This window comes from Cyprinus carpio, chromosome A25 (assembly GCF_018340385.1).
Source record: "Cyprinus carpio isolate SPL01 chromosome A25, ASM1834038v1, whole genome shotgun sequence".
Lineage (NCBI taxonomy): Eukaryota > Metazoa > Chordata > Actinopteri > Cypriniformes > Cyprinidae > Cyprinus > Cyprinus carpio.
In genome coordinates, this window is record NC_056596.1 from 18,533,711 (window position 1) to 18,553,038 (window position 19,328).

The window sequence follows — 19,328 nt, forward strand, 5'->3', positions numbered from 1 at the left end:
TGCCTAATATACCAAAGTTACATAATGATTACTATGCAATAACTATAATTTTGTTAGCAATTTCCATGCTATTCATATTATCTCTAAAGGATGCTGCACACTGATGGTGGTTGAGGAGATTACCCCCTTCTATGTAAAGCACTTTGAGTGCCCAGAAAAGCGCTATATAAATGTAAGGAATTATTAAATTATTATTATTTATTATAGTCTTAAAAGCTATTTCTACATATCCATCAGTTAAACCGACAAAACATATTTCTGGACAGGTTGCTACGGTATACCCATGGTGTTGTTTGAACTATCACGGTAATCATTCAGTATCAAAATATAATGCTACAACCATGTGATTGTGACACCATCACTTCGCCATCAGTTGTAACTCTACAGTAATTTCACTTCCACACTGCAGCAGGGCGCTGCTGAGCTTCACTTCCCTCGACTAACGGAGCTGCTGTACTGGTGTCATCCTGACAGCTACACTCTCAGCTAAACTAATACGCCATAATTACACAACAAGATCGAAAACAAATGTCGGGAGGCGTGAGAATGAGGTTCGCTGAAGGTTAAATTAGTCTATTAGTGCGGTAAAGGTTACTTATCAGTAGCGGTAGCTGGCTAAAGTAGCTCAGCACAGCTTTGTTTACATTGCTAGTTCAGTTCAAGCTGCTCTCCTAGTGGGCTTACAGAAGCATATAAGCGCTGTTAGACATCATCTCAGCGGCCTGGCTTCTTTATTTGTCCTCATATTTACTCTGATTTGGCTGAAAAGAGTTTTATTTGTGCCTGTGCTTCATCAAACGTCAGCATGGGGATGTGTTTGCCCTGTCTGAGTGGAGCTGAGGATGATGTAGTCACACCAGACCCTGTGAGTACCTGAACATATTTATTTATTAAATTATGCAAATTATTGCGTTACATCGTCCACATTTCACTCTTGAACTTTCCTAACGTGCCATTTCTAGATATGCTTGGGAACTATGTTCTCTCTACAGCCGAAACAGAACATAATGGCTTTCAGTGATATTATGAACGAAAACATATCAATAAAACGTTAATGCGTTTATTTGGTTATTGTGGAAACATGTTGGTGTAATTTATACTCTCATCCCACTGTTATTGCCATACATACATATACATATATATATAATATATATAGATATACATATTATAATATATATATATATATATACAGATACAGTACAGGCCAAAAGTTTGTAAACATTACTATTTTTAATGTTTTTGAAAGAAGTCTCTTCTGCTCATCAAGCCTGCATTTATTTGATCAAAAATACAGAAAAAACAGTAATATTGTGAAATATTATTACAACTTAAAATAATAGTTTTCTATTTGAATATACTTTTAAAAAAAATAATGTATTCCTGTGATGCAAAGCTGAATTTTCAGCATCATTACTCCAGCCTTCAGTGTCACATGTAACATCCAGTCTATCACATGATCATTTAGAAATCATTCTAATATTCTGATTTATTATGAGTGTTGGAAACAGTTCTGCTGTCTAATATATTTGATGGATAAAAGGTTAAAAAGAACTGCATTTATTCAAAATAAAAAAAACATTTCTAATAATATATATTCTAATAATATATTTTCTTTACTATCACTTTTTTATCAATTTAACACTGATATAAATGCTTTTATGCTGAATAAAAGTATTGATTTTATTAAAAAAAAGAAAGAAAAAAAATTACTGACCCCAGATTACTGACCAGTAGTGTATATTGTTATTACAAAATATTTATATTTTAAAAACATAGCTTCTTTTTTTTTTTTTACTTTTTATTCATCAAAGTATCCTAAAAAAGTATCACATGTTCTGAAAAAAATATTAAGCAGCAGCAGAACTGTTTCCAACTTTGATAATGAATCATCATATTAGAATGATTTCTAAAGGATCATGTGATAATGATCCTAAAAAATTCAGCTTTGCATCACAGAAATAAATGATAATTTAAAGTATAATAAATTTAAAAAACAATTATTTTAAATTGTAATAATATATCACAATATTAATTGTTTTTTCTGTATTTTTGATCAAAGAAATGCAGGATTGATGAGCAGAAGAGACTTCTTTCAAAAACATTAAAAATAGTAATGTTTCCAAACTTTTGGTCTGTACTGTATATAATATTTTTATATATATAATATATATATATGAATATATATATACATTAATATGAACACAGAGGTGTTTTTTGTTTTCTTGCGTGTGTATGCTTTCTTCTTGATTGTTATATTTGAAGGCTTTTTTTTGTAAACTTTAATGTTCCCCTAAATGTGTTTGTACAGTAGGCTACCATTACTGTTTACTTAGAGAGAGAGAGAGAGAGAGAGAGAGAGAGAGAGAGAATGTAAACAATTAAAACACACAAATGGAAATCTAGAATTACCAGCTTAATGAGATTTAAACAATATAGGCTTTGTTTCAGTGTCTGCTACAATTAATTAATTTTAAATTAAAAATAATAATAATGAAAAAATGCGAATAAGATGTTAGTTTTAAGAAATGTGTACATTGACAATTTATATCTGTCAAGAATTGGTTCTACAATTTTTGTCTGTTTTGAAGGTTTGTAGGTGATTTTTAAAACATTTCTTTTCCCACAGGAGACCAGGAGAAGACAGCTAGCAGACGCTGCAGAGAAGAGACAGAAAGAGGTAATGCTTCAAGAGCGCTAACACTGATGTCTGACAGCATCACATGCATAAAGTACTCTGTTTACAAAATCCAGTATCCCATCATTACTTCTGGATCAGGACAAACTCAGAATTCGAGCGATTATGATGGTGTCAGTGGATTTTATGTCACAATCACCTCTTCCAGCACAAATATAAGATCAGATTCATAACATTGATTATCTAACTCAGCAGCACCACATTGCATCATATTTATTGCTATAATCTATAGGTATTACTCTTTTGATAAACTCATTCTCTCATGACTTCCAGCGCTACATCTTTGTGCTTTTATAAAAAAAAAAAAAAATGTTTCCTTCTTTTTTTTCTTTTTTTCTCCACGTCGCCAAATAACTATTAGGACAACAAAACAATGATCCTCACATTTTGAGATCCTTTTTAAACACGCAGTGATTTATGGAATAGTGATTTTAATTTGCCCACGTGTGATTGCTGGGCCATTTTACTGTCTCTTAGAGGTTTAAGGCAAAGCGTAGAGGTGCTAAAGCGGCACGGTAAGTACACGTCCTCATTCTGCTGTGTCCACAGACACTCTGCAGCTGAAACACCACGACAGACATTTGTGTCATGTCAGAATGAGCTTACTGCCACAGTAATGTCACAGTGCTTGTAACCATACAGCTCTTTTTTCTGCTAACGTAATGGTGAACATGATAGTGTTTCGTAGTGTTAGCATGTTGGCTAGTTGGTCAGGACAGTTATATTTCAGTGTGGATGGGATGAGTTTTAGTTTTTGCACACTCTGTACTCACATTTCCAGCTTGTCTACGGTGAAGCATGATGACGGCATGTGAGCACTGAATAATATCACACACTGTAACTACAGGACTTGTTGTTATCTGATGTTTTGATTGATTTCTGAAATGTACTGTTGCTCCCACTGAATATGGGAACATGTGGCAGCTGTATTTTGTCTGATCTGTGTGTAGATCACCTACAGAGGCATCAAAAACCCAGAAGCCTTGGAGAGGAAAAAGAAGAAACAAGAAGAGACAGAGAAACAGACCATGAATACTGTACCTTCTGAAGGCGGCGGGCTAAAGGTACATAAACTATTTACATTTTCCACAAATTGAGGACAAATTGGTGTCCTGTTATTATTATTATTTAATATGTAATTAAGATACTTAGAGTTATATTAAACTACAATCTAGCAATTTAAATAGGTTTTTATCAAAATCTGTATCAGTTGTCCCACTTCAGAGGTCATGACCTTTGGATTTATTTTTTCTTTTATTATGCAAAATGCAGTTATGATTCCATTTGATGCATGAATCAATAGCACTTCAGAAAAAAAAAGAAAGAAAAAATACAGTACCGTAAAATCACCATTTTTATACAGCAGGCATGTATGAAATCGATCAGAAGGGACTCTTTAAGAGCAGTATGAATATTTTTGCATTGCACATGATAAATCCAGATTGTATTAAATTAATGTCATTCATTTTATTTTTTCTCTCTCTTTCTCTCCAGTGGCAGGTTGGCTAACACAGGCTAAAGGGAAGATCACTGGTCAGCCTTCATCTGCAGTGTTTCCCGCTGACTTGAGAGATTCTTAAAACTCTTTGTTCTTTCGGTTCTTATTTTGAAGTGTACACTAGCCAGGGGAGTTTGCATAGAGACTCCCGCACAAAACTCCTTATCCTCCAGGCCTTCTGATTGGCCAGAGTGCATTCAGGCCACACCCCTTTAAATGCCAAGACGGGCAAGCTATTTGATTTCTGGGATAGTGCTTTTAGCAATTAATGTTTTTTTTTTCCCACAACTTATTCAGTTTATGTTTATGGATCTTTTCACACACACAGTTTTTGTACCAATGTCCTTTCTATTTTTGACATTGCTCAAGAACTGAATGTCATTTTAATACACATTTATACAACTGAAAAGCATGTTTTATATTGGATTTTGGATAATTTAATACATATTTAGTCATGTATATTTATGCATCAGTTACCAGTGTGTTTTGGTTGTAAGCTCATCGTGTTTAGCAATTTGTCAGGACTTGAAGTATAATAATAATGAATAACAATGAAAGATATTATGTCAGTTAGCACTTTCACTGCCTGTTGATTGTATGACTTGCTGTTCTTATGAACCAAATTGAATGTGCATCACTTTATCTTATCAGACGCATCAGTTTCTCACCCTTTCTGAAGGGCTTTGGTTGTCTTAAGTTAAGAAGATCTTAACTTATCACATTTAAACTCAGCATCCATGTGTTGGGCCGTGCAGCAGTGACTGTAGCAGCCTGAGTTATAGTGATCAGTGTGGAATACACTTTATCTCTAGGACCTCTGAGTGAGCTCTACATATTGCCTTTGATGCGTTGCTTTAATGCTATGCTCATGAGTTGTTACCTCTGCCTACAGCAACTCACTCAATGCTTGTGACAGGGAAACAGATTTGCACCAAATTATCAAGTGAAATATCTTCCCAGGGTTCATTCAGAATGGGTTATTAATATACAGACACTGTATAACAATAATACAAAACATCAGACAAAGTTTTGCAATGTTCATGTTTACCAGTAGAGGGCAGTGGCACACTTTCAGATCAGGAACTGTTTTAGAACCACAACTGCAAGGAGGCATTGCTTAAATAAAGATTGTTTGATTGAACAGCCAAGTGTGTTTTACTGTTTGTTGCAAAACTGTAAAATCTCTTTTGTCTTTGTAACTGATGTACTCAAACCTCTTCAGTGCACTACTACTGTACTGCAAATAACTCACACGGTGCTCACTTTATTAGTTATACCTTGATTCAACAAAGTGCTGGAAAAAGTCCTTAGAGAGTCTGGTACTTGTTAACTAGAAATCAAGCAGTCAATGCAGATTTTTTTGTTATGAATGTGCCATTAGAACCCATGCCAAAGGTGCTCTATTGGACTGCGTTATTGTCTGTGGAGAGCACTGGATTACACTGAACGCATGATAAGAGTTTCCTGTGCTTGGCTGACTTCAGGAGATCGACTGATGTTCATTCAGACATGTTCTTCTGCCTTGCACTGATGTTGCGATCCAAGGTTTCCAGTCTGGTCATTCTCCTTTGACCTTTCTACAGAGCCGCCGCTCACTGGATTGTCCCATCAGGAGATTAGCAGTTTCTGATATTCAAACCACCATTCCTTAAATATAGTCATTTACATCACATTTTATCCTATTCTGATGTTTGCATGAACAGTGATGGGGAAATAATGCATTACAATATTGCATTATTTAGTTACTTTTTATGGAAAGTAATGCATTATGCTACTTTTTGTCACCTGGGCTGGGCTTGCTTCTTTATTTTTTAATAACAAAAAAACCCAAAAGCTATATTTTTGGTAACTATTACACCAGAATTGAAATTATAAAGCCTCAAGCTGAAGAAAGTGCCTCTGTACCTCACTCCCAATTTCTCTAAACATGGGGACAGGAGAGCTGTCAATAAACGGGAAAACAACTTATTTGAGAAAGTAACTCAGATATTTAAAAGTAATGAGTTACTTTACTAGTTTCTTGAAGAAAGCAATCTGATAATGTAACTCACTTTATTACATAATAATACCCCATTAAAAAAAAAATCATTAATACAGTTAATATAAGAAGCACTTGAAAGAATAGCTACCAGGGTAGAAATGAATACTTGAATTCATCCAGCGATTTCATTCTGTATAGACATGATTGAATGTATTAGGTTATGCAATTTATATTTAATCAGTTAAACAAAAAGAGACTAAAAAGAAAATAAATGAAAATAGCTGGTATACAAGAAAACAGACTTGTTTCTGGATTCCGCTTCCTCTGTATCTTTGTTATACACAAACTAGCTGATCTACACTATCATAATTTGGTTTTGGGATTTTTTTTTTTTTCTTTAAACACTTGCTAGTTCTAAAAGCCAGTGGAAGTCCATGTGTCAATGGCTAGCCAGTGAGCTGTGCTTCAATGTTACATTAAAAGTCATTGTTTTATTTAGCACATTTCTTCTTTACTTCTTGCTTTTGTAGTGGGCCGCCACTACCAGGTAGCTGTCGGGCGCGAGGTCTCTGATGTTGGGAGATTTGCCGGAGATGGGCGAGATCTTGCCTTCTACACGAGATATCTGGAGCATGCGACACGGGTCATGCTTCAGCAGGTAGCTCTCGAACGTCTCCCAGCCTCCGCCAACTCGCACCATCACATGTTTATTATGCAGCATCTAGAGAGACAGAGAAAAAGACAAATAGACATTTATTGTACGTGAATTTTGATTATGATTGATTTTCTGAGCATCTCTGGTCGGATTGCAATCCTCTGGAGGTGAGATGCATGTAGACAGGCCACAAGCATTTGAACTCGTTGACCCCCTTGAAAACTGACGTTTGTTAGCGCTGCAGGATGCAAGACTGTATGTATGAATGGGACTGCCTGCTTTGCATTTGGGTTACTGCATAACTGTGTGTCACAAATAGGTCGACAAAGTCAGACGTAACATACTTTTTGTGTAATGGAGGCCAACTAGAATGAGATAGCTGTGCAGGTAAGCTTCAATGCCCTGGCCTGTATAAGTGTGTTAGCAACTGATGCTAGGGTATGCACTTAAAAGCACATCCAACTTTGAAGGCAGTTACTGGTCTTAAACCGGAATTTGTAGAACTGACAAGTGGTGCCGTGACCCGGATGGATATGAGCGTAATAGAGGCCAGCTGGTACACTCAAATCTCACTCTCCTGGCTACAAGAGGCATGCTGTTGGCTGCAGTCCTTAGCGTCCTCGTCAGCACGCCAGACTCCCTGGCTATTGCCAGTTCAAACCCCCACAGAGCGAACCAAGTGAGCCAAGAGGGAACGATTACATATGCAAGTACATGAACTGCATAGTCTTTTACTAGGCTTGATTTTCAGTATGTCAGAACATGTTAAGTAAGACTGTGCGCTTGCAATGCATTGGCTAAGCGTTTGCATCTACAAAGAGAGTTTCAGGTCTAATCCTGGCATTCATGAAAGCTCATTTGGCCAAAAAAGAAAAAAAAAAAGCCTCCGCCATCAAACTCCTTTAACAGCTCCAATGCCAAAATCACACCCTTTTATTAGCTATCTGTCACCTGCGGTTCCCACTGTGGAACTCCCTCTAGACAGATAGCTGTGTGAGTCACTGAGAAGGGAGGCTGTATTTCCTGTAAATTATTTTTCCAGGTGCCTACATTCCCCAGAGGTCTAAATTCTGTGCCTTCACTGCCTTGTCACAACATCTATTATTACCTCAGATTATCCGATCAAGATGGTTTCTTCACCGAAAGAATTATTCACATTTATACAGGAAATAAGTCCTTTTAAGTTGCTCTAAGTATTTTTTTGTTTGTTTTACTAGTCTCAGATGGTTTATTCATGGACCACCATAGTCTGCTCACTGACCATCTGATGCGTACTGGACAAAATGGCAAGATTTTACTGAAAACCAGAACGTCCAGTTAGGAGTGTGCGATATTTACTGTCTATGATACAATATTGTAATTTATTGTATTATATAATTCAAGTTATGAAAGTAAAAAATAGCCCTGTATGGTTGTTTTATAATGTATTTATAAGATATGATATACTTAAGTATAATATCACACAAGCAAGAGTGATGTTTTCCTAAATATTAGCACATGAGCGTGGTTGCCTATGTGATATTAATTTTATACAACAGTTCTACACAAGTTAATATTGAGTGAATTACATTTTAGATATTTGCATGTTTAGATCCTGAACAAATGTGTTTTTGAATGAGTCAATGATTCAATAATCCATTCATTAAGACAGACACTTGCTTTGTTCCTTAAATGAATCAGCTGATTTGAAAGAATCATTCGACATCTCCAGAGTGTAGTATGAAACTTAGTATCAAATATATTTACTAACCAATAGTCACATTGAGATATCTTTAGTAACTATTAATTTGTTTGTGTGTGTGCATGAATGTCAGGGTCATATTTAAATAATAATTGATATTTGCATGAAGAAAATATGTAGGCATACTGTATGCATGTTGACTTTTAATCAGTATTTAGTACCCCATTCTCAGTAGCATACTGTAATGTCAAAATAAATAAATAAATAAAATCTTATTTCTGTAATGAGGAGAAAAAACATTATTCTCTTATTATTCTTATAATGCAGTTCTACTGAAAATGAGTGAAATGTAATTATATTCTTAATTGTGCTTAAGTAGGATTAATTTTCTTTATACAAAATATTTTGAGGTGAAATATGAGGCTGACATTTTTTAGTGGGTTTAATGTTGAATCTTTGGTTTGGATTTATATTTACAACACAATTTTAATGCACAAATAAATTATGAATTGTACTTTTTTTCTCTCTCTCTATTTCACCAACCAATAACAAAGGCACACACAGAGAGCTCTGAAGAATACACCATACACAAACCCCCATCACATAATAATAGATAATCACAGTCCCAATAAAAACTGGCACTGAAGTAATTCTGCTGTGATTCATCCCTCTATTAAAGCCTCCGTCTCTGTGGCCTTGAACACACATGCTGCTAAACGATCTTTCATAAAGGGTGAGAAATGAAAAAAATTAAATAAATAAAATGTCACTCTGACAACACACTGAAACCTTCTCCTGTGGGATAAAGAGCTGAACAAGCCGTAGCCTCCAGACACATGCTCAAAAACAGATCTGTGAAGACGGGAGAAATGAATGAACACTACACAATAAACAACAACGGTGAGCCGCAGCTCATATTAACCCTTCAGGGGAATGATATTAAAGATTCATAAGGCTCTTAGCAGGCTGACAGAGGGACATGTGCCTCTCCAGATGGGCGTCTGTGTGGCCCTCAGGCACTAGAGCTACAAATATATTAGCAATCAGACTCTACAAGTCACCGCCGGACCCCTACATAAACACACCATAGACACACTTATAAAGCAGCTCAGGTCTGTTGAAGGTTATCACAAAAAAGTCCCTTAATAGAGAACACACACACAATCAATTTCTTTCAGGAGGACCAAAGTTCAGCAGGTTAAACGACACACACTGAAGCACGCAGTGTATTTAAATGAGAACTGAATGAAAACACGGCTTTCTCTATAGTAAACCATCTGGGGAATCTGATGGGTATTTCAACAGGAAGGTCTTTCAAAGACAAACATAAAAGGAATGTGTCCTTGAGACAAATTCAATCGCTTATTTCACTGGAAAACGAACAGGAGAGAGCAGATTTGCTTCACCTGGCCTTGGTTGCTGGGCAACACGCTTTAAGGCAGTTGGATTTGTTCTGTCAAAAAAATACGCTAAGAAAAGTACTTTAGTAATTTAAGTCATAAGATGGATAGAGAGGAAAAACATGACCTCTGTGCTTATTTAAATAAACATTTTGTAATCAATTACATGTAAACGTATGGTTTAATAATGGTATCGTTGATACACTACGGCTGTGATTCCCAACTGGTTTGCCTTCAAGGCCCAGATTTTACACTAGACATAAAGAGGCAACCAAACAGTGCCACAATTATCTTTCAAAAGTCAAACATTATTTATTAATATTACCCAGAACTGCATAAGCAGCAGAAGTGTGACAGAGTTTAAGTGTTTGGTCTGTTGAATATCAATTTCTCTTGAATTTTTCGTCCTCTCAGCAGGCAATTCTTCACAAAACATATTGCAGTAGGCACACCGTGTATTTAATGTGGTCTGATATCTTTACTTTGTGTAGTTTTGTTCATTGTTTTTTGAGAATGAGGTTGTCATGTAACTTGCCCATGTTGACATCTGCTTAATTTGATTTAAAAAAGATAAGTCCATTTAATTTTCTCTCCTGACTGTAAAATTGCACGGTTTGTTGGTATACCGTATTTTTTGTTTGGTCTGTTTTTTTTTATTTTTTTTTTGAGGTAAGGAGCTTTTTGAATGTGTCATGCAGTGTGGTGCAGAAACAATGAAAGGTGTTAGTTTCTCTCTATAGGGGGCAGCAGTGATGCAGCATGCTTCATTTCTCAGTGAGAGAGCAATTAAAACCAGCACTGACTAATGTGATGCTCCTCAGGCACTGAATTAATATCATCTGCAGTGTTTTAACATGATGGATCGCTGCAGTCAGTGTTTAAAATGAAAGCCAAGCTCTGACATCTAAACTTGAAGAAAAAAAAAAGAAGAATGATATTTATTGTGTAATTATGAGGCCTAGACAGCTAAAGTTGATTGAATCAAATTACTGAGTTCATGGAGAGAGAGCAAAATAGAGATCATATTTAATTTGTCTGCTACGAACGGTGGGCATGAATGCATAACAGGACAATTCTGTCATTTTGTCATTTCAATGTCATCTCAAATCAGCATTAAAAATTAAAAATGTCATTTTTACATTTCAATGTTTGAACGGTGGGCATTATTATACAGCAATTGGTTTACTGTGGGAATTGTTTTCTTTACAGCCAACATTGAGTGTTGTCATTTTTCCATTGATTTTCCTTCTGTGATTGTGATTTTCTTTCTGTGGTGCTTTTTTGTCTCTAGTTAAGCTTGCTTACTGAAGACACCAGCACACCATTATTCAAGAACATATTGTGGTCAGCTGTGTTATAGTTAATTTCTATCAAAAAAAACAAAAAAAAAACAATGTGCCATCAACATTTCACTAAACATTTACCAGCCAACTAGATTTTTCTAAGACTTGACCACAAGTCCAGTCTTCATCTCTTATTTATTGAGTGCGAACGCTCACTAAACACTCTTTCTGATGAGCTATGAATGATGGGAGTGATGTCATCCCTCGTGAGAGCAGTCATCAGTTTATTACTGCACAGCTCAGGGTAATAAAACACAACTGAGCACACAGATATACGATGAGGATAACTCAGATCTAAAGCATCTTTTAGTCTGTGTTGCCAAGTAACAGGTTTCCATGGTGACCAGGCCCATCTCACTGATCAGTCTTTGTCAGTTAGTGGAGTCCGTGCTGTTATGGGATGCCATAACGCCATTTAACAGAATAATGAAAGTGAACACACAGCAGGTGATTTCATTTATAGAAATGTTTTTGTGGGTTACTAGCTGATACAAAGTAAGCAGTGTTGTGGTTCTTCTGACATCTTCTTTTGGCAAAATTATAAATAATGCATTTAGCAACATGCTAACTTTAGTGGAATCACTTGTTAGGGATGCTGTTTTTGTGGTGTGCAGATTTGTTGCCTATGAAATATGTTTCAGATGAGTCACATGAAGTGACTGGCCCTAAATACTGTGTTTAGTTTTGTCCAAAACAGTCATACAGTTAAACACAGTTTTATTACATTGGTTGTTGTAAGTGGCACTAAAAGGTTAACTCTATTGCATTTGAAATTAGTTTACCACCTACACTAAACTCTACCTTAAACCTAGCCGATAGTGTGAGAAAAGCAAACTTGAGACAAAAAAAATAAATAAAAATGAAATGTACAATGTGTCAAGGAAAATGTCAGAAATGATATTAAATATATGTAGAGGAACCCTTTTTCAGAGTTGTGTATTTCCAGTGAGCCTGATTTGTAAATATGGCGTCTAGCCTGAATACGGTTTGTTATGTGTTTTATACTCACTCTGATGAAAAGCATTTTCTCTCCAACACGGTAACGGCCCTGTGATTGTCGCTCTATGCAGAACTTATTTGGGCACTTACAGGGTGGATCTTCAGAAATGTGCTTCACCTGGAACACGTTAAACGTAAATTGACAGAATTTGTTAAATTCTCATGATATATCTGTAAGTCTAAACTGTGTTCCAGATGACAAGAGAAAGGAAATGTTCCTCACAGCCTCATCCAGTAGCTTGCCGGTGCTTTTTTTGCTGGAGTTGGTCTTGTTGAATGGAGAGATGGATGGAGAAGCAGATGGAGACTGAGAAGTGGGAGTTACGGGTGAGAGCGGAGGTTCAGGTGTCTTCTCTTCCTGTTCGATCTCTTTCTCCAGCTTTATAAGTCCAGGTGGCTCGACCTTATATCTGACACAACAGGGACCATTCACACTTTACATTGTGTTCATATGTACAACCAAATGCCGATTTAAAATAAACAAATACAAATTTCTCACTATTAAAACAGACCTATGGACAGTAGGACTATGGACAATACTTAACAGATAACAGAACACTTCCTAATTGTAACATTGAAACAAGACATTAACAAACTATATAAATAAACTTGAATCAAATTTACCTGGATGCTATTCTTCCCAGCTCCAGAAGACATAGACAAACTTCTCTTGGCTGTTTGTGTAAAACTAGAAGAACATAAATGCAAAAAAGAAAAAACATTAGCTACTGCATCTTGTGCTAGCTGACATACTGTACGAATCAAAGAAGTACAGAAACACATCAATGTGGTTGAATGATGAACCCAAGAGACCACAGAATGACAGACATAATTCACTGACAGCTAATGTTCTCTCAGCGTGTTTGCAACAAACAGTGACTGAACAACACATGCTTTTCATATGGCATTGTGGAGCATACAAACTACATTTCCCATGATCCAGTGCAGCCCTGTTGAAAAAAACAGCATTATGCAGGTTAGGTATGGTTAGGTTTGAGCTGGTTTAAGCTGGTCCTGAGCAGGAGCTAGTTGCTCAACCAGCTTAGGACCAGCATACTGTATGATCAGCTCATGACCAGTTAAGGACCAGTTTAAACCAGCTGCCATGCTTCAGAACATACCTAACCAGAATATGCTGTTTTTTTTTTGTTTTGTTTTTTTCAACAGGGACTTGAGTGATGGCAACACAACACAACATGCATGAAATCTATCATCTCCACATCAAGCCTCAGAACATCCCACCTGAGCATAACGCATCCATGTGTTCATTTAGCTATTTCTAAAGAGGGAAAAGGAAGAAAAATGAATAAAGAATCTCTTTCAAAGGTGATTATTTTTCTTTTCAGTTGACATTTAGTTAAATAACCCATCTTTTAACACCCTTTACACATCATACAGATTTGATGATTAAACAAATTTACAGCACAACACACCACACGCTTGATGAATCTCTTCTTGCACTGTTTGCATTTCAAATCTCATGGGCATCCAAGCAGATTTTTCTGAATATTCAAATGAAAGTGATGTTAGGGCAGCTCTTCTGGCTTGAGTTTCTCACAGATACGTCTACAAACAACACATTTCACCACAACTAAAAACACACTCACATGCACTTTCTATTGTGTGTAACTCCAGAGGGAGAGAATTTATTCTTTCTGCACTCAGAAAACTCAGTTGTGCTGCCCTGCTGTACTCCCTAGATGGCCCGATCCCGTCTTTCTCTCTCGTTCTTTCTGTTGTTTCAGCAGACTTGTTATTCTCTCCAGCTGTCTTGAACATGTGTTGAAAGCAAAGCATAAAGAAGCAGAAGCTGTGCAACAATCTACCTGGAGCCTTCGCTGTTTGTATGCCTGATTCTGACACATGGACGAGAGATATCTGGTCCTCAGACACACCATACAGCTTTTTATAGCTTTACACAGGAGAAGAAGACTTACTTTCACCATCATAGTGTCTAGAATGCCATAATTCTGAGAAATGCAGGGAATTAAAAAAATTATATAATTTAAATATTATTTTATATTTAATATAAAATGTTATAAAATATATATATATTTGTTCCAGCCAGAAGCTATGTTTCCATCCAAAGATGCAAATTGAATTTAGGCACAAAAATGGAATATCGCATAAAACATTTGCATATAAACAAAGTAGGCGAGCTGCGTAGGGCCTCCGAAACACCAGGGGGCCCCCTTTCTGTCAAAGTTGATTTAATTTTAGTTTAGTCAAATCAGTCAAATTATGTAACGTAAATGTCATACAGTGTCTTATTCAAGACAAAAAAAAGAGCCACGGAAGAGACACTGTTTCTCAAGCGCTTTCTGTGAGCGCAATTCGAGATGGAGTTAACACGGACAAAGGCGTTTCATTCATTCATAACTCGTCCCCAAACCCCCCACCACCAACACAGTTTTGCGTAGGGCCCCCAGAAGTCTAGGATCAGCACTGCATGTACTGTAAAACAGTAATTATACAGAAATACTTTGATGACAGCATTTCAGAACAATCAAAACAAAATTTAGATGCTGTGAACAAGATCAGTCTGCTGGTTAGTCAAGTTATCCCGTCTCATTGCACAAAGTCACATGACTTTTTTTACAAAGCACATGGTGGAAGTTATTCAGTAAATGTGTTTCCATCATATTTTATGCACATTTTTTCTTATCAGACAAAAAGTTTATCCTACTCAGTTGTGCGCATACGTTTTTTTTTTGCGCATTTTTAGAATTTTTGTAATCGATGCATTGCGAAAACAAGTGAATGAATTACATTTTACTAAAAATCACATATCAAATCCACATTAACTGTAGCATAATCCACCTTTTCAAGCTGATTTGGATGCAGTATCTCCTAAAGGGCCTAAATTAATTTAATTTTAAATGATAAAATCTGTTGTGTTTTTGTATCTGATGATTGGTGCAGGTCCAACACGCTCTCTCACTGCATTTACTCGAAAAATACAGAACTGCAGTTGTTGCAATAAATCAGGCTTTAAGTCCTCTCACTGAGCAACGGATGATTTCATGTGAATAAAATACAACAACTGTTTACTCATAACTCTTTGTTGCTGTGTCAGAACTGGATTTGTTTAAAAGACTCACCAAGCCCATCTGACTCAAACAGACAGGTGTCGTCCACGCCCAACTCTCGACACCATGACAGGAAGTTGGCTGTGTTGTCCCTGGCGAAAAAGGAACCAGACGCAGCACTGGCACGGCAGGGAATCCTGCGGCTGGGGATCGACTGAAAGAGAGAATTTGCCTATGTTATTCAGTACCATTGTAGACAGACATTTGCATTTAAAATGTCTCACATGCAAGAGGAATGTCTCTGAAGAGAAGGGTGGTGAAGTCTAAATACTCCAAACATACAAAGGCCAGAAACATTAAGGGACAGTTCACCCAAAAATTAAAATTCTGTCATCTGTTCATGTGGATTAATGCACTTTTTGAAGTGTCCAAACTATGGATGTGTGTACTTTCAGTGAATGGGCATAACTGATGAGTGAATATTAAAAATCTTATGAATTTGGAACGGCATGAGAGTGAATAAATCATGATACAGATTTTGGGTGAACTAACCAATAAATGCAAGTATGCAAATGCAGCGTGGTCAGTGCACATACTTGCAATTGGTTATGAATTGCGTTTCAACACATTCTGCAATGCAATGATACATGAAGTCAATCTTGCATTGCTAGAAGCCAACCAAATGCAAATGTCAAGCACTCGTGTAAACAAAGGGGTTACAGTGGTGCCGTGACCCGGATGGAAGTGAGGTTTAGGGGCGTGAGTGTAACGGAGGCCAGCTGTGTAGGTAAAATTCACTCACCTGATCTCAAGAGGCGCATTAGCAACTGACGCTAGAGGCTATGCATATTAATGTGCGTACATAATTTGGGTAAAGTATGTTTCTAGCCTAACTCATCTAACCTTTCCAAAATAAAGTTAGCTACCTTGCTATCCAGAGTCAACTTAGGCAGCCATTTTCTAAGCAAGCTATACTAATTCAAATGTAACCTGTTATAAGGCATTAATATGTGCTTTGTAAGTTCTATTAAACAACCAATATGCTAGTAATATGCATACTAATAAGCAATAGTGAGAATTGGTCCCTAAACTATTTCTTCAAAATGCTGTCTAGGCAGCTCACTAAGCCTTGAAGCAGAGCTCGAGTCTTGCTTTGTATTAATGCGCAGTAAACCAGAGAATCTGTTCACATGTGAAGACAAAACCACAAGGTTGAGGGGGTAAAGGGTTGTTTTTGGTTGAAACTGGCCAAATAAATCAGGACAGAATGTTACTGGCCATGGAATTAGGAGTTTTAGAGAAGTTTTAGAAATCCCCTTCTCCATCTCTCCCCCTCTGTTTCCTTTCTCACTCAATTCAGTACAGTTTTCCTTTCCCACCACAGTTTCTCTTCATGCTTTAGCTGGAAGACGTCACCCACTAACATTAAAGAAGTACGTGATCTCTTGTTCTCTGTCAGTCACTCCCTTACTCTCCGTCTCACTCCTTCCCCCAGCAGGGGTCCGGATCACTTTCCAAGCTTTCATTGTTGCATCTGCTTTCACAAACACAATCCCCCTTTCTCTAATCAATAATCAATAAGGATGAGCATGACAGTGATAGATAAATGCATGCATTAGATGCTGGAGGTGGTCAAATAACACATGAATCTCAGTAGGATATTCACCCAGTGTATATTTTCATATAAGACATTGGGGAAGGTTAGATGAGGTCATGCTGGAAGAACGTAGTAGTTGCTGGAATAGATTGTTCTCTCTCGCTTTTTCCAGAACATTCTCAAGCTTCCCCAATGACCAGTTATCAAAGTATTTGTTCCTCTTGTGAAGTAAGGGTTGATCACTGGAATGACAAGAAGAACTACAAATTCCTGTCGCTTAAAAAAAAAAAAAAAAACCTCTATTATAATATAAAAGCCTTTCTAGATATGTGTTCTGTTTTTGGAAATTTAGACTTAAGCTAATGCAAAAAAATATAAATGACCCCATTTAATTTCTTAATAAATGTTTTATAATGGTTATAACAGTTATTCTGTTGCTGAAAAACTGAGAAGTGTTGCCCATCATTTTGAAATTGTCGGATCCAAATTTAATTGTGAGAAGATTCCCAGCTTTAAGAGAAACTTTACACAAAAATGAAAATTCTCACCATTTAATCACCCTCATGCCATCCCAGATGAGTATGACTTTGTTCTTTCAGATAAAAGAAAAAAAAACCCTCCATTTGTGTCAATGGGTGCCCAAATGTTGACTGTCCAAAAAGCACATACAGCCATCATGACAGTAATCCATACAACCCCAGTGGATGAATAAATGTATTCTAAAGCAAAACAATAACCTTTTTAACTATAAACCATCACTTCTTGCCAACTTTTGTACACACGTTCAGGAGAAGGCTGAGTTTATGTTAAGGGCATTGTGAGCTTCACAACACGCTTACATGCTTATTTGACTTCAGAAGACATTGATTCATCCACTGTGGTTGTTTGGATTACTGTTATGATGGCTGTGTGCACTTTGGAGTGTCAACATTTGGGCGCCCATTCACTTGCATTGTATATGGACTGATATGATTGTTTTTTGTTATTTTTAATTATCTTTTTTTTTATCTTTGTGTTCATCTGAAGAATGAATGTCATACACATCTGGGATGGCATAAGGGTGAGTGAGTTTTTTAGTGGACTATCCCTTTAATACACCCACATACAAACCCTCCGTCTTCCTCTCAGAGATTAGTGGATGTGTTGACTGTGTGATCAATGAACGGCTGTAACTCTCTCACTCTTTCTATCCCTGAGGAGTAAAAACCTCAAATATTCCTCACATCTGTGCTGTTTTCACATATAGCAATCAGCCAAGCCAGCGTGCAGCATTGCTCTGAAGCCTTTATACATATGAAAACAGTGGCAACCTTTATCTTCTTACAGTATAACCATAACTCCAATGTAATCCTAATAGTCATATATTCTTTGTTTTATGCAGATAATACAAATGAACCTAATAAAGGGATTTTTTACACTGGAAACTTTGAACCCAGTGTCAGCTAAACCCTTGGGACAGTTAACCTCAGATAACAGTCTTATTTGCATATTTATTAAGTCAGTAACTTTGATTAGGTTACAACAGCCTAATTTACACAACTAAAAAGAGTAATAACAGTAATATTTAACCCACTATTTATTTAACTATACAAAAGACGCAATATGGGGCTTTTCTGGGTAATGACTAAAAAGACTTTTATTTTTTATTTTATTTTTTTACATAGGTTCATTAAAATAAACAGTCAACTGGTTTGCTCAAAAGAAGCGGATCTTCAAACACTAACTGAAATTAGATTTTAGCATTTTACGAATAATATGTGATTTGTGCATTCCCCTGCCATCACAATGTTGTGGGTGGTTAGCAGACATTAATAATATTAATAATTATAATAACACGTTTTATTTATATAGTGCCTTTCAAACACCCAAGGACACCTTACATAAGGTAAATAACAGATAGTATACAACATATAAACAGCCAAACAGCAGACAGAGGAGAAATAATATGCAATATACAAGATAAGCTACAAAAAGCATAGAACAGAAAATTAAGGCAAGCAATTAATTTAAAAACACTGTAAATAGGTGTTAGAGCTGTGAGAGCAGTTTTAAAGGTCTTGAGTGAAGAGATAACACAGAGATCTTGTAGTAGTTTATTCCAGAGCTTGGCAGTGGAAATAAATACTCACTGAAGATGAGAGCCCACCCTGTCAATGATATTAAGCTCTATATACAGTCCCCCATTTATAAGGGATTTATAGACATCATGAGAAATAGTAATGGTGAGGTTTCTCTTTAGCCAAACACGTTAATGATTCACAAGATTGGTTTTTTGAATGGATCTGTGAAGGAACTATACGATTGTAATGTATTGACTGAAATGAAACAGTCTTGAAATTCAATCTCTTTCCAATGAGACCAACTGGTTATGTTTCCCAGAAGTAAACTCTGTCACAGGAACCCTGGATTAGCATGAAACATGCCATGACATAAAACAACCTCCTCAGTGG

General features: G+C 36.5%; 2 protein-coding genes across 2 annotated transcripts in view; one reads left to right on the forward strand and one right to left on the reverse strand.

Annotated features, from left to right (window-relative positions):
* Positions 1–404: 404 nt before the first annotated feature.
* On the forward strand, positions 405–5,336 carry LOC109106880 (small VCP/p97-interacting protein-like). Its single transcript, XM_019120141.2, has 4 exons — positions 405–865; positions 2,627–2,677; positions 3,646–3,759; positions 4,190–5,336. The coding sequence occupies exons 1-4, from the start codon at positions 806–808 to the stop codon at positions 4,202–4,204; spliced, it is 240 nt and encodes a 79-aa protein (XP_018975686.1). The 5' UTR covers positions 405–805; the 3' UTR covers positions 4,205–5,336.
* A 229-nt stretch (positions 5,337–5,565) lies between these two features.
* The window catches only part of LOC109106877 (growth arrest-specific protein 2), a 28,836-nt gene continuing 15,073 nt past the window's right edge, over positions 5,566–19,328 (reverse strand). The window contains exons 4-8 of the mRNA XM_042715777.1: positions 15,354–15,495; positions 12,877–12,940; positions 12,476–12,662; positions 12,263–12,370; positions 5,566–6,895 (exon numbers count right to left, since the gene is read on the reverse strand). Coding sequence (XP_042571711.1) covers positions 6,686–6,895; positions 12,263–12,370; positions 12,476–12,662; positions 12,877–12,940; positions 15,354–15,495 — 711 coding nt within the window. The 3' untranslated portion in view covers positions 5,566–6,685. The remainder of the gene's footprint in view (positions 6,896–12,262; positions 12,371–12,475; positions 12,663–12,876; positions 12,941–15,353; positions 15,496–19,328) is intronic.